Below are 14,707 nucleotides of genomic sequence, written 5' to 3'. Positions count from 1 at the left end.
GTGATGAATTTTAGTGCTGTTAACATCTTTTCCCTCTCAGGCCGAGAAGATGCGCGCTCAGCTCGCCTCTTTGCCTCCTCTTCATGTGACCAAACTTCCCTCCAGAGATGGAGGGCGACCTGAAGTGCTCTCCAGCGCCCTCTACCGCAAGACTGACCAGCTCCTGGAGACTCTGCTGCAAATGAGTGCCAACGTCAAGGTGGTGGACATCACAGGGAAATCTCCAGGTATGTGAGTGAGGAGACTATAAAGAAAGACTGATAACGTCTTACCTACAGTTGAGGGTGGTGGAGTTTTATACAGTATATGTTCACATAGCAGACAGTTATGTACTGCTGCTGTAACGTTCAAGATCTCTTATGTAGAACCTTTAAAGTTATTTGATTAACTGCTAGGAAAGAAGTTTATGGTTAGAGGTGAAAGTACTGATGTAAATGTAAAATGAAACTATTTTCAGGGTTGGTGCATATTTAAAATAACTTTAATTAAAATAGCTACAATTTTTATACATATGGTAGTGACTTGTGACATATGAAACTGACTTATGCATCAAGACCGATTTTATTATAACGTCTTCTTCGTTTGGACAATATAATTTTTTGTAAATGAATTTCATTATTTTCTATATTATTTTGTCTGGATGAAGAGGTCAAGTGGTTACACTCCCATATGAATGTTTTTTGTTTGTCCTGCAGTGACACCCAGTGCTCAGCTCCTGGAACAGACGGCCCGGTTGCAGTCCCTGAGCGACACTCTGGGCAGACTGAAGGTAACTGCTAATCAAGGCTTTAAAACTGAAACTCTACAAACATTATGTAAAATGTTCGTTCACACAGTATAAAAGACAGCTCACCTTTGTTATACTCACCTTACAGGCTAATGCCTCCACGTTTCTTCTCTTGGCAGGATGAAGTGGCAGAACACGTCGTTAACCAGCAACCTGGAGCTCGAGTCTCGTCTGATTTCGCGACGTTCCCTTCGACTTCGTTTGTTAAGGTGAGAGCGCAGCTGCAGACTCACCACAAGTCCAATCTCAGCGTTCTTCTTTCCTCCTTTTTGTCCTCAGCAGAGTTCAGGAAGGTTACGCCGAATTGTTTTCATACATAAAGGTGCAGCTCTTGACCCAAACTATGATTCAGTTCAATTTCAGGGAATTTTGCAAAGATTTCGTGCATCAAAATATGGTTCTCATTTATTCATTACACGAAATTCAAATTTTCCCTACAAGTAACAGCTATAAAATTTAAGTTAAAAAATAAACTATAATTATTCAGTCAGTAATTGTTAAACCACGTTTACTTATTATGCTAAGGCTCCAGTTTAAAGTATGACATTTATTTTGAAGTCCAGTCTTCAGCCTCAAACAGCAGTGGTTCTAAGTGTTTCAGTGACTGTTTTCACACCTTAAAGTCGACACGTGTGTGGACCTGCTCCTCTGCCAACATTCTACAGAGCTAAGTGTGTGTGTGGGGGGGGGGAACTCACCGCACTCCAACCACGACTCAGCAGAACTAACATCAAACCCTTTCCTGTCTTTAGGTGAAGGAGGAGAAGCAGGGCGACTCGGTGCTGGTGGGTCGGGTCATGGTGCCGTGTCCCCGCGGTCAGGAGCAGCTCCACCGCCTTGTCCTGTCCCAGAGTCAGCTGCAGAGAGTTCACAGTCTGCTGCGGACCTAAACCTCTCCTGCCCTGCGATCCTGCCCGCTGCACCGATGCAGCAGCACAACCCCGCCGTCATCAGCTTGGCAGCCTGGTTTCCACTCCAGGGCCAAACCACAAAGTTCAAATCACTGGTGGTGAAACCACAACCTGCGGGAACTGATCTCTGTGACAGTCAGGGTGATAGTTTGAGACCAGTCTGATCTCAAGATCACTTTGGATTTTAGACATGTGGGACTCGTTTTGGTCTGTCTGGACATGTGTCCGCTCTCCCTTGTCTTGGTTTCAGCCATTTAGGATGAGGTCTAATCAGTCAGTCAGTCTACAGAAAATTAACTGGAAACAATTTTGATAAATAATTAATTGTTTCAGTCATTTGTCGAGCAGTCATTCACTGGCTGCTGCTTCTCAAATGAGTTTTTATTTGTCACACGTGACAGTACTGAATATTTTTGGACTTTTAGTTGAACAAAACAAGAAATCTAAAGATGCAAATTAAGATTTTGGGAAATTTTTATGGATATTTCTCAGTTTTTTAGCATTTTATCAACAAAATAATAATTTGTAGGCCTAACGACAGACATTTCTAAAGCAAAGTGACTTAAACCACGTTTCTTTGGTGTGTAACACTTAATTTAAGACTTACACTATCACTACCAAATATCTCCTCCTTCCTGATGTGTCACGTTATTGATCAGAAATCAATAGCAAAGCTCAGTCTGCTTGGTTTCCAAAGAGACTTGGATGAGACTGCTGTGCTCTTTGACTACAGGCCTGCATGCTGTTAATCACAGACTGGGTGAGACGATCACGACTCCTTATAACCTACATTTTGTTTCAAGGCCAGAAAAATGAGTAGAGACATTTTGCACTGCTGCATGCTGCCCAGATTCCCTGTAGTTATTTATCCAACCCTTTGGCCCTGGTGTGGAACCTGCACCGTGCTGTACATCAGGCCACAACACTGGATGTCGCTTTTCGTTGCTATGTTACGTCACTGGCGCCGCACAGGGTAAGGATCACGACTGTGTGCTGTAAATTTCAACCAGGTGTCACTGTTTTGTGCTCCATTTTAATAACTTAAATGTCTAAAGGGAAAGAAGGATAATATGATTTGGAAGTTACACTGAAAAAAATCAGATTTAGTCCATTTAAAGTAGTGAAAACTTCAGTTTCCTGTGGTTTGATCAGTGAGACTTTTTGCACATTTAACAAGTCTGAGTGACAGGAGGAACCACAGAGAACAAAATCCTGCACATTCACAGGGTGCAAACTTTGTTACTGCAGAGATGCTGATGACAAAATGTCCTGAAGGGTCAAGTTACATGAAAGCAAAAACTAAAGAATGTGCTGAGGATTTTGTATTTTGCTCTGTGGTTTAAATTAAAACCCTTGTGGACTGCACAGAACAAGAAAAGACGATGAACCTCGAAAGGTTTACTGTGTAAAACTGTGTAAAACAGTTTAAATTGTTGAGTATTTATTACACTTGTGCTGTAACTTCCTGTAAGCTTGTACATGCTTGGTATGAATAACGCGCCAGCTGTATTGGTAAAAGTACTGAATTACAAAACCCCAGAAGTGACTGTTTGTCCTTTTGTTCTGCTGAGATTCCCGTTGCTGTTTCAGACTTTGTCCGAGCCTTAAACCTGCAGAGAGCCTCGTGCAAAAGAGCAAACTCCTGCCTTATCTTTGATTTGTTTAGACCAAACCTCGTTTAAAGCAAAACTACATCTTTGCCAAAGAATCTTTGTTTCTCTTCACCACGTTTGCCACGGCTGACTTTAAGAGGCTTTGAGTTTATTAATCCATGCTAATTATTTTAGTGAATAATTTGTTTGAGTTTATTGTTTACATATTGTCATGACTTGAAGTTTTAATTTATGATTAATTTAATTGAGGGGCATATTGCATCTACATAACTGTAGTTCAAGAGGGGAGATGCAGGTGTTTGTTATTTATTCACTCTGTTATTTACTTGTTGTCTCAGTGAGCAGCTGATGTACTGCAGCTTGTCTAACTCGTCTTACTCCTCGTGTGGCTTCCTGCTCTCGCACAACCGATTACTGATCAATAAAGAAATTAAAAGCCAGAGCGTCTTTGTCAGCCTTCACTGTCTTCAATCAAAACAAGGAATGTTGAAAAACTGTTAAAGAATCTGCAGAAATCTGCTTTATTTGACATTTTCAAGTTTAAACCAATTAAAACATTTCACTGGTCTGCGAGTGGGAAAAAGTAAAAAAATAATTTAAAAAAATAGGGCTGCAACGATTAGTCAAACACTAAATTGCTTGCCAACTATCTTGATAATTGATTAATCTTTTCAATAATTTGACAAGCAAAAGCATCAAACATTTGCTGCTTTCAGCTTCTTAAATGTGCTGCTCTTCTTTGTCATTAATGACAGTAAATAAAGAGTTTTTTGGTTTTGATGAGCAATCTTTTAGATTTTTTTTTGACATTTTATAGACTAAAACGATTAATTGTGAAAATAATCGAAAATTGAAATTGAAATTATTGAAACTGAAAATTAATCAATTATTAAAACAATATTTAGTTGCAGCCCCAATAAAACATTTCTACATAATACTTCATATTAAACTAAGATAAATTGGTTACAAATAAATAAAAACTGTTCATTTTAGTTAAATTAGGTAGTTTTGTTCTCAACATTGATAAAATTGTAAAAAATATTCTCACATCAGTGATTTCATCTGCAGTAAAAGTTTGGCTGCTCAGTCTGTTCACTGCCAGGCCGTCCGCCTGCCCAGGACACGACTGGTGATTCTCTGAAAGACAGAAAACAAAGTCACGTAATGTTTGAGAGCAGCTCAGGAAATGAGCTCGAGCCAGCGAGGCGGTTCAGGAGCAGGTTTCATATCAGAGCACTTTGTGAATGTGTTAAAAGCTGTTAGTGTTGCACCTTGTTGTAGAGTTGGGCGTTGAGGCGGTAAGATCGATACTCCGCTTTTCTTCTTTCCTCCTCCCTCCTCCTCTGCACCTCCGGCAGAGTCTCATAAATCCTGTGGAGGAGACAAAAGGTTAACAAAAGCCACAGCTCATATTGTTACACAGAAGCTGAAATCTCTCTGCCACACCTGGAGCAGCAGTCTTACTTTCACCTGTACCACTGATCACAATCATTTAATACACCTGCTTTAAATTGTCAGGATGTTATTTGTTCCCTAAACATTTATTATAATATCATGGAAGCCTGCACCATAGGAGGAAATCTGCGGTAACATTCAATATTGCGATAATGACGTGACTTGCAATAAGTAAAGCTCTAATATTTGAGCTTCTCTCCTCGCTCGACCATCGTGTCGGCTAACCTTCCAGCTGCCACAAATAAATAAAATTAGTTTTTGTTCAACCTGTTTCAGACAGTCCTTTGCAATGCAAGCGCTGAAGTCTGATGTTACAACAACTGTAAAATGATCTTACATAGTTCTTTAATTGCGTTTAACCATAACGCTAATGTCAATGTTTAAAGTCCAAACAAGCAGCCTGACTGCACCATTTACCTTACCTGTTCTGACATTTTGTCAAGTTTGCGGTACAAACTGTAAAAACCATCTGACAAAAGCGGTTTTAGCCATTGGAATAACAACCCCTTTCATTTATTAAAAATGATACTGAAAACAGAGGAAGTGGCGTCTTACTGTTTGGACCTCAGTATCATCTCCTTCCTGGGAACAGCCCTCCTGAGCACAGCAGTGCCTGACCAGAGAAACAACAGAAAAATAATAATAAATAATCATCACAAAATGACTCCTATAAATGTCACCAACATGGACTGTTTTTAAAACCATGACTCCTCCTCACAGTGTGTGCACACACAGCGTGAAGGTGAGGTCTGTCTGTCAGAACATGAGCAACACGTCAGTTAAGGGACTCCACACTCTCCCCTCCTGGCGCTCCTTGCTGACTACCTGCAGGCTTTGGCAGCCTCCCCGGTCCTCCGGGCCGGCTGAACAGTTCCTCTCTCTCTCTGCTGAAGACTTCCTGTAGCTTCCTCTCCTGCGCCTGCATGGCCAGGCGCTTCACCCTCTGCCTGGACTGAGAGATGAACGCCGGACGACGTGTCTGCAGAGCTTCCTGAAGAATCGAAGGGGAGCAGTAATATTTTTAAATGACATAAAAAGGACAACAGTTGGAGTCAATTAAAAGGGGCACAATTCACTGTTCTCTTTGAAAAGTCTTTTAATACTAAACGTCACATCTCAGATCTGAAAAGTTAGTCAGTGAAGTTATTCTGTATATTTTTTCTCTGCGCTAACTAGAGTCTTTCTAACTTAACTCTGTCCTCAGCTGCAGTGATGCTGAGTGAAGACAAATACAAACCAACCTGGAGAGACATATGTGCCAGAGCAGAGGACATGGTTTTGGCTCTTGGTTCTAATTCGGGTTCAGAGTGATGTGTAAAACTGGGCTGTTTGTTTCTGTCTTCATGGACTTGTCTCTGTCTGAGCGGCTCTCTCCACGGTTTGGTTCTGCTGTACGGTTCAAACCAAGCAGTGCTCGGCCTCCACGCCGTCTCCTCTTCATCTGGCCGGTTCTCCTTCCTCGCCTCCGACCTCAGCTCGTCAGCAGAGATGAACCAGGACACACCTGGAGAGGAACCGGAAAATTGAAACCAGCCAAATCAATACAGGGATTTCGATTTACTGTAAAACATAACACCACCAAAGAGCGCAGACACCTAATTTGTAGTCTGCTGTACCTTCAGGATAGATCTTTGACCGGGTTTGCTTGATCTTTCTCTGTTTTGGTAACCCCTGAGTCTTAGCGGGGCTCCTCCACCCTCCTCTTCCTCTCTCTAAGCTGGATGAGGAAGATGAGTCCTGCCTGGAAGTTCTGGCTTCACCAGGTGAAGGAAATGTGGTTCCAACATCTCTGGTGTGGCGTCGAGTCCCATTACAGACAAGCTCCAGGTCGCCTGAGGACAGGACAGCGTGAGCAATTCGTTAAATTTTTAGTTGTTTTGGGATTTCAGGTACAAATTAGCCTTTGAGCTTTCAGTCACGGATGATTATTGTGTTTTGAATCATATAAACAAGTAATTTGCCTTATTCTTCTTCATCTTAGCAAGGAGGAACAAATAATAGCAAATAAACACTTTTCAATCTGCTCATGAAGAACAGTGAAGAAACAAGTAAAATCTGAATGAATCTCACAAATGGTTGATGTTTTAGATTTGTAGAAAATGTAGAACAAATCAAATCCATAATTCGCGAAATGTAAGATGATAGTTTTTGAGGCGAAAATGCGTATGAAAAAGAGTGAGTATGATGAAAACAATGAACAGTTTGAAGAAACAGTTAAACCAGGCCTGGACGACCTACACAAGCGTGGAGTTTGGCAATACACAAATCTCATTTTAACAAGACGAGCTTCGAGGAGGACAACTCTGTTCTTGAGGATATTTTCTTAACAACATTTTTCTGAGAGTATTTTTGGATCTTCAAATTCTTCCTCCTTTTCTCACTCTTTACAAAATAAGGTGGTGGAAAACTTTGGGATTGTCTCATATTCATGACAATACAAATATCTGACATTTTCATCTAAATTTATTCTGATGTTGCCTATTGTTGACTCAGGAAACACAACAGTAACTTATCATGTTGACGGTTCAGGAAATACTCTGCGTTGTGTATCGAAAGTCCTTGTAGGTTTCCAGCACCAAAGAGAGAAATGACTTCAGGAGACACTGACCTGCCTGGATGCCTTTGTTGACCAGTCTAACAGCCTTCCTGGAGGGGCTGTGGTGAGATGGGAGGGTGTAGGTGCTGGTGGATGAGGCAGAATCAGCAGCAACCTGAAGACCAATGAAAACATAGAAACGTCAGAGCGGCTAAAAAACTGCAATATTTGTGTGTCACTTCTGGGCTCCTACATGAATGTCCTACATGTCACAAGAAAGAATAAATCAATGTCGGCTGAATTCCACTCAGCTGCTTCAGTTTCAGCAGGTCGGTGCTGTGCCTGCTGCCTCACTGGGTTTACTGGGACACTTGAATAGAACAAAACCGTTGCTGATATCATTATTAACACCTGTGCTCATCTTACTATGACCAACATGCTTTGTCTGCTATGAAGAAGCTGATACACCTACACAGATTTTTGTGGATTTTTTTTTGTTTGTTTTTTTAGAATTGAAGTCAGACATGAAATTAAAATACTTCTAAATTTTTTGGTGAACTTTTGCTCACATTTTGGGTCAAGACATCATTCTGATAAAACCATAAAGACTATATTTATTTTCCACTGAGCTTGTCAAATGCTTTTAAATTGATGCTCAAGTTTTTTTCTCAAACAGTGCAGATGCTATGGAAAAAGGGGTACTGATGCATTTTATTGCTATATCTGAAGCAAGAGTGACTTCCAAGGTTCTCTATTTGACTTCAAGTTTCAGCTTTAAAGCCTTATTTTATTTTTCAATTCCACAAGTTCTGAAAGGTGGTGAATGCCAGACAGAGTTTTGTTTATGACACTTGGTACATAAATATGCTCATCCTTATAAATGAGCTTTTAGGACAATAATATGCAGATGTACTGACTGAGGATCCATCAGTGCCGGTGGTCTCTGACAGTGTCACGATGCCGGGCGGCTCTTTGTGTCTTCCCTTCCTCTGCTCCCTCCCTTCTTTCTGCTTCTCGATGGTGCTGTACAATTTGCTGAGGCTGGAGCTCTTTTTCAGGTGCTGGACTCTGTGGGCGCCAAAGGCTCGTATCAGCCGAGCCGTGTCAACGGTGGACAAGGACCCGGACACGGAGGACAAGGTCTCTGACTCGTCTCTGTCAGCAGGACAGAGGGGATGACTCTGTGAGGAGTCGTGAGAGAAGCTGGAAGTGAAGGAGTCCTCATCTGCAGGTTTAGAAGTTTCCTGTGCCTGAAGCCTCTGCATCCAGGCCTGACGAGGGGCGGGAGGTTCACCTTCAGCCTTTCTACCTCCTCTGACTCTCCACTCCATTTCTCGGGCCTCACCGCCTGTGCTCCTCTTCACCTCCCCACTGTGCTTCTTTCTTTCTTTCGCTGTAGATTCCTCTCCCCTCCTTCCTAGCTTCTCTTCTGGATCACGATATGCCTCTGGCGTGTTAGTGCCCCTTGTGTTATGAATAAGACGGGACAGGCGCTCTAGTCGCTCCAGCAGCGAAGCCTCTCTGTCACTGGTCGGTTGAGACTCCTCCAGGGTCCACCGACTACAGAACTTCTGCCACAGCTGGTCCAGAGAGCCGCTCTGCTGAGCAGTAGGGGGAGGGAGGTCAGAGTCCGGCCTCTCCTGGTCGCGCTCCCGTCCTACTTGAGGACAAGACATTTCAGCCATGTGAACTGTCCGAAATCTCTCTCGGCTCGACTCTGGTCGATCATAACTGAGGAAATGCACTGGACTCGTCCCCTGGTCTCTCTTGGAGGCTTCTTGGTTGCTCGATGAAGGCACTCTGGTGAAGGCAACTGACACCTGGGAAGTCATCTTTGGAGTCTGAGACACACATGATTGGGATCGTCTTTCTGGTGATGCAGGGGCACCTGTGACAAGAGAGAGAGAGAGAGAGCGAGAGAGAGAGCGAGAGAGAGAGAGAGAGAGAGAGAGAGAGAGAGAGCGAGAGAGAGAGCGAGAGAGAGAGAGAGAGAGAGAGAGAGAGAGAGAGAGAGAGAGAGAGAGAGAGAGAGAGAGAGAGAGAGAGAGAGAGAGAGAGAGAGAGAGAGAGAGAGAGAGAGAGAGAGAGAGAGAGAGAGAGAGAGACAATTCAGACATCTTCTTCTTGTCCATTGCCTCATGTACACACAAATGAACAGAAACACAAAGCAAAGCTGTGGACACAAAAGATATTTAAAAAAACAACACGAAACACCAAGAAGAAGAAGTTGCTTCATACACACTTTTTCATACAATTACAGATAAAATATTTCTAAATTAACGATAAAATAACCATATATTTCTTCTTGCATGAAACATGTTGCAAGGCTTACACGAAGGAGCCTTAACTCCTCCTCCATACACTCAACAAAAGGTTCCCAAACATTTTCAAACATATCCAGTTTATTTTTTTTTCCCCAGAGCATAAACAAAACTCTAAATGAAATGAATAATTAAATTGTGTTCTTCTTTCATATAAAATTTTTGTGGATTGCCAAGCACAGCATAGCATCCCTTTCACCTCAGTAAATTTGGTGTGTACATATTGAATGTTTCTGTTATATTGGTTTAATTTAAACAGTGACACATGTTCAAATCAACCAATGACACTTTATTTAGTCATTATGGTCAGATGATGCTGGTTTCTCGACATCTAATGTCACAACAGAAGAAATTCAGGCATACTGTCAGTGTGTATCCTCAGCTCACCTCTGTCTCCCGCCTCGTGCATCTTGAAGGTGGCTGTTTTCAGCCTCTTGCTGTAGATTCCCTCTGTGTGTCTGATGGTGACTCCGCGGTCCAACCCGGGGTCTCTGTGTCCGAGGACCTCGCTGCTGAAGCGTGGTGGCACAGCGTCGTCTGAACCTGTCCAGAATTCAGAAGTGGCTCGTTACCTCAGGACGAGTGCTACACAGACAAAGTTAAAACTACCATTGCAGTCACTTGTGAGATAACATATGAACCGCATTGCAATAGAAAATTCCTGAAATCCTTTTAAGCCATAATGAACAGAAGACGTTCAAGACACTGAGTCTACAGTCCCCTCTCTGTGTCTCTGCTGGGGCCCCAGCTCTGCCTTTGTCTCACTCTGCCCCTGAACATGAATAATTAATGCACTGCCTGGTTTATGTTACAAAAGACCAGCTGCTACCCACACAGGCTCAAGGGAAATGAGAGCAGAGTCTCCTCATCCATCTCAGATTCAACTAACAATTCAACTCTCTGGATTTGATAAATTCCTTAATTTTTAATTTGACTAATTATGTTTGCTCTTGCAAGAGTTGTCCACTTACTGAACCAAGACTAATTTTACATACATTTTTCAAAGGGAACCTGCACAATTCACTGATCTTAATGAAAACTGGCACCAAAACAACAGACATTCAGTCGCCTCGTGTTGTTTACATCTTGCAATTTACTGTCTGCTCCTGTGCCCCTTTTGTGTACAAAAAGTGTAAATTGGCTCTCGACTGATGACTCGAATCCCCACCTTTTAGGTTGCTTCCCTACAAACTGTAACATAGAGGAAATAATGGAGTGCATGCAATGTTGAAATGCCATTAAGAAAGTTGCTCACTAAAATGGCATCTGAGACGAACGTACCTGTGTGGGTGCTCTCCATGGTGGTGTCAGACGGGTCAGTAGAGGAGAAGTCAGCTTCTGTCTGGGGGATATAAAAAAGCTCCTCACTGCCTCTGGGTTTATAAGGTAACAGAACAGGCACTGCTGCAAGAAGAGAGGCGAGAAGGAACACAGACAATTTAAAATAAAGCCCTGCTAACATTCATTTTTAATGATCCAATTTTCTAAGGACATTTCATATAAAGTCTACCTGGTGACTGACTGGTTAATGTACTTGGTGACACCACAACTCTGTGACGTGGTGTAAAGGACTGTAAGGACGTGGAGGTCATCCTTCCTTGAGGCACACTGGTTTTGAACAGGGTGGAGGTGTTGTCTCTTTCAGGCCTCTGCTGTCGTATTGGTTCTCTGTTGTCATACCACTCTGGTGGACTGGACAGCCCAACACCTTCATCTGGACTGCTAGCAGCAGAAGATGAGTGTCTGAGGGGGACAAATTCTTTACCAGCATCAGTATGACTGGCGTGGACAGCAGTGGCCAAGCTGTGATCGGTGGCTTTTGGGGACAGGGTGAGATGGACATGTGAGACGTGACCTGTTGTAGTTGGAGATTCAGGTGTGGCTGAACCCGTGGCCTGTCCAGCTCCATGACCGACACCAGAAACAGGACCGTCCTGGATGGCTAATAAATCCTCTCGCCTGAAGAACTTTGTGCTGTTGTTAGTGTTCAGATCCTCCATACCTAAAGTCCGAGAGGGTGGAGGAGCTTCTTCAAACTGGCATCCTATAGCGTCTTGCCTCCTTTGATTTCCTGTTGCTGACTGAGAAGTCAGGCTTGGCTCAGACACATATGCTAGTTCTGTGGTTGTCTGACGTTCTTCATCAGTGGCAGGGGAAAGTTGCCTCTTAGCTTTAAGGTGTTCAACTGCCCCTGTGGAAAGCTCAGTCAGGTGCAGCAGCTCTGGTGCTGGACTCAGAGGAGGCGCAGGCGACGTGGAGGGAGAGGGGGAGGTGGAGCGCCTCCGGGTAGCAATGGTGATAGATGTAAGGGTCTGAGGGTTTGCCCTAGGGAGGGCTACCCCTTCTCTGGCAGCGATCTCACGTATCTGAGCCTCTAGATCTGCATGAGGAGGGTTTTGAAGCTGCACGTTGGGGCCCTGCAGCACCAGAGATGGCTGCTTGTCAGCTTCACCGAGGGCAGCGAATGCCTCCGCTTGCTGAGCCGGATCCTGCCCCCTCAGGTCTCTAACACTGGACGCTGCACTGCTCTCTGTGTCTGTGCTCCCCTGACTCTGAAAGGAAAACATAATAAAACAAAAGGGCTGTGTCACACTGTGATACCAGACAAAATTACTCCGTGAACTCATCCACAACAGAGATTCATCAAAAGTATTTTGCACAGCAAAAGTGCACTGGAAACATGACTGGGAGAAGTTAAAATTAAAATTTTACATGTATTTGTCGACACACCATGCCTGCAACACACCAGTTACCTCAAGAATGAGACCTGTACTGTCCAAAGATCGGAGGCAGGCATCAAAATGACAACAAAAAATTTATTCATGAGATTTTTTTTACATTTGCATGATTTACATGATATAAAAAGGGAAGTGAATGAACACTTGTTATTTTGAATTAGGAATATTTTATAAATGTAAGAAATTTAAGTAAATGTTATGTGTAATATTTAAGAGCTCTTTGTTGATGATTTACCTTTATAGGGTTTTTTAACAGCAGCTCTCTCTTAATTTCTTCAATCCGCCTTCTATCTTCTTTGTCCAACTCCAGAGGCTCACATTGCTGTCCTGATATCTTCAGCTTAATCCACTCTGCAACATGAAAATATTCATGCTTACGTTGATGATACTTTCTTTGTTCAAGACATGACTGTTTGGAACTGGGTAAGCATCAAGATGAACCACACAGAAATGCATTATGCTGCAGGAGTTGCCTGGAAAGTTTGTTTGGATGCTTTAATCCGTTTTTTCCCCAACATGAAATCAAAAATGACTCTACATTAGGGTTTAAAATCTGAACAACAAACTCTTACCTCTGGCTTTGCTCTCCTCTTGGTCAGTGATGCTGGGTGTACTGGACACCATGGTGGCTGGTGATTCACTCTGCAGTAGCATGGCCACTCTGACTGCCAGGGAGCTCTCGCTGCTCCCGTCGCTCATCACTCCCTGATCATTGTCCTCGAGGACGGGTGAGGAGGAGCTACTCTGTAGAACAGCTTCCAGAGCAGTCTGTTTTTCCTCCTCTGACACACTCACTGTGTCTGTAGGAGTCGAGGTGAGCGGTTGTGTGCTCAAAACTGATGAAGGGTTGATGACTGGTGGCTGTGGTGGGACTGTGTTGTCAGGAGGGGCAGCACTGCAGCCCTCAGGCTCAGCCCGACGAGCTGACTGAGAGAGGACAAAGGACGGCCCTGCGCTTCTAATAACAGTGCTATCTTGTAGCCTTTTGCATGTATTTGCGGACGATGCAATGATGAGAGGCTGTGTAGAAGGATAAGTAGGTTGCACTGATGAAGTCACACTCTCTCGACCAATAGAGCTTTTTCTTTGCTTCTGCGAGGTCAGCATTGAGTCGGAAGAGGACCTGGTCGACAGCAGAGAGGATCGAGCTCTAAAATCTCCTGTAGCAGAGAGGGAGGAGAATGAGGAGTCCTGGACTCTGTTGGTTGTCTTCTTCAGTGAGAGGTATACGTCCTCATCAGAAAGCAGACGGGGAGCCGCGGGGGAGGTCGAGGAAGCCACAGAAGACCCAGCAGACACCACGTTCTCCGCCTGAGAAAGCAGTTTACGGATCTCCATTAAGGCCTTGGAGCTAACAAAAGAAGTTTCTGCACTTTCCTCCATACTACGGCTCGTCCGCAAGTGTGACACCAAGTCTTTTTCTCCAGACTTAGCCTCTGAAGGTGAAGAGAGGTCAGAGTCAAACCTGTCTCCTGGCTGGATGGTGTTCTGGCTGCTGGTTAAGCTGCTGTCCCTCTGCAGTTGCAGGGTGGTCTGCAGTGTGGAAGGATAAGAGTCTTCATCATGCTGAGAGGAGGGTGCCAGTTTTTGTTCACTCTGTCCAGCTTCTGTATCTGATGAAGAAGAGGCCCATCTGGCGTTCTCTGGAATAGATACAGCTGGACCAAGGCTGTCCAGGCTAAATGGTATAGATACACTGGAGTCCACTGACAGAACGCTGGACCTAGAAACCTCTCCTTTATCGGGACTGCCACCTGAAAATACAATATTGGAATATTCTTTCAGTGAGCCAATAAGAAGATGAGAAAATCAACCATTCGTCTTTCAAGTGGAGAAGACTTAAATTGTGATAAAATGTGTACTACAAAAAAATACATAAACACGTTTTTAGACCCAGCTGGTTTGTCAGGTGGTTAAAATGATGGTTTTCAATAGGTCCAGAGCAGACTTTTACAGATAACTGAAAATTCAGTGAAGTAACGTCAGTTTTGAGGTACCTTCAGAGGGCTGACAGCTTTTGGTCGGGGTTCCAATAGATCCTTTGATTGTGGAGATATCAGTGGGAGAGAATTCAGGTTCTCTGATTGGTCCTCTGGGTGCAAATGGTGTTAAGATTGTTGAGAGAGACTGGTCAATACCCAGGTTATGGAGATACAACTGCAAGATAAACAAAAGCAGAACATATCAGAATCAGGAATAAAAGTCTACAGGTAGTTTTCTTATTTCATCTACAGTGCGCATGCTAAAATCAAATTAACTTTTCAGTTTTTTAAGATTGTCATCTCCTGAATTTGAATCTGTACTAAAATATAAAACATTTTCCAGTCCATATTTCAATATTTTTTA

The 14,707-nt window shown here is 43.3% G+C and overlaps 2 protein-coding genes across 16 annotated transcripts in view; one reads left to right on the top strand and one right to left on the bottom strand.

Annotated features, from left to right (window-relative positions):
- Nucleotides 1-3,753, top strand: part of dctn1b (dynactin 1b) — a 31,708-nt gene extending 27,955 nt beyond the window's left edge. For all 12 annotated transcript variants that reach the window (XM_046412699.1, XM_046412698.1, XM_046412701.1 and 9 more), the window contains 4 exons: nt 41-227; nt 696-769; nt 907-996; nt 1,540-3,753. In XM_046412699.1, coding sequence (XP_046268655.1) covers nt 41-227; nt 696-769; nt 907-996; nt 1,540-1,677 — 489 coding nt within the window. In that variant the 3' untranslated portion in view covers nt 1,678-3,753. The remainder of the gene's footprint in view (nt 1-40; nt 228-695; nt 770-906; nt 997-1,539) is intronic.
- Nucleotides 3,590-14,707, bottom strand: part of alms1 (ALMS1 centrosome and basal body associated protein) — a 59,184-nt gene continuing 48,066 nt past the window's right edge. For 2 of the 4 annotated variants that reach the window (XM_046412686.1, XM_046412689.1), the window contains exons 5-18: nt 14,359-14,518; nt 12,934-14,115; nt 12,597-12,712; nt 11,134-12,175; nt 10,905-11,027; nt 10,011-10,166; nt 8,220-9,190; nt 7,375-7,477; nt 6,383-6,598; nt 6,008-6,270; nt 5,592-5,757; nt 5,322-5,379; nt 4,583-4,682; nt 3,801-4,448 (exon numbers count right to left, since the gene is read on the bottom strand). In XM_046412686.1, the coding sequence (XP_046268642.1) occupies nt 4,404-4,448; nt 4,583-4,682; nt 5,322-5,379; nt 5,592-5,757; nt 6,008-6,270; nt 6,383-6,598; nt 7,375-7,477; nt 8,220-9,190; nt 10,011-10,166; nt 10,905-11,027; nt 11,134-12,175; nt 12,597-12,712; nt 12,934-14,115; nt 14,359-14,518 (4,701 nt within the window). In that variant the 3' untranslated portion in view covers nt 3,801-4,403. Of the gene's footprint in view, nt 3,726-3,800; nt 4,449-4,582; nt 4,683-5,321; nt 5,380-5,591; nt 5,758-6,007; nt 6,271-6,382; nt 6,599-7,374; nt 7,478-8,219; nt 9,191-10,010; nt 10,167-10,904; nt 11,028-11,133; nt 12,176-12,596; nt 12,713-12,933; nt 14,116-14,358; nt 14,519-14,707 lie in introns of those variants that run through there. The other 2 variants (XM_046412687.1, XM_046412688.1) reach the window with 2 other exon arrangements.

Source organism: Scatophagus argus, chromosome 15 (assembly GCF_020382885.2).
Source record: "Scatophagus argus isolate fScaArg1 chromosome 15, fScaArg1.pri, whole genome shotgun sequence".
Classification (NCBI taxonomy): Eukaryota; Metazoa; Chordata; class Actinopteri; family Scatophagidae; genus Scatophagus; species Scatophagus argus.
This window is presented reverse-complemented; position numbering and strand designations above follow the sequence as displayed.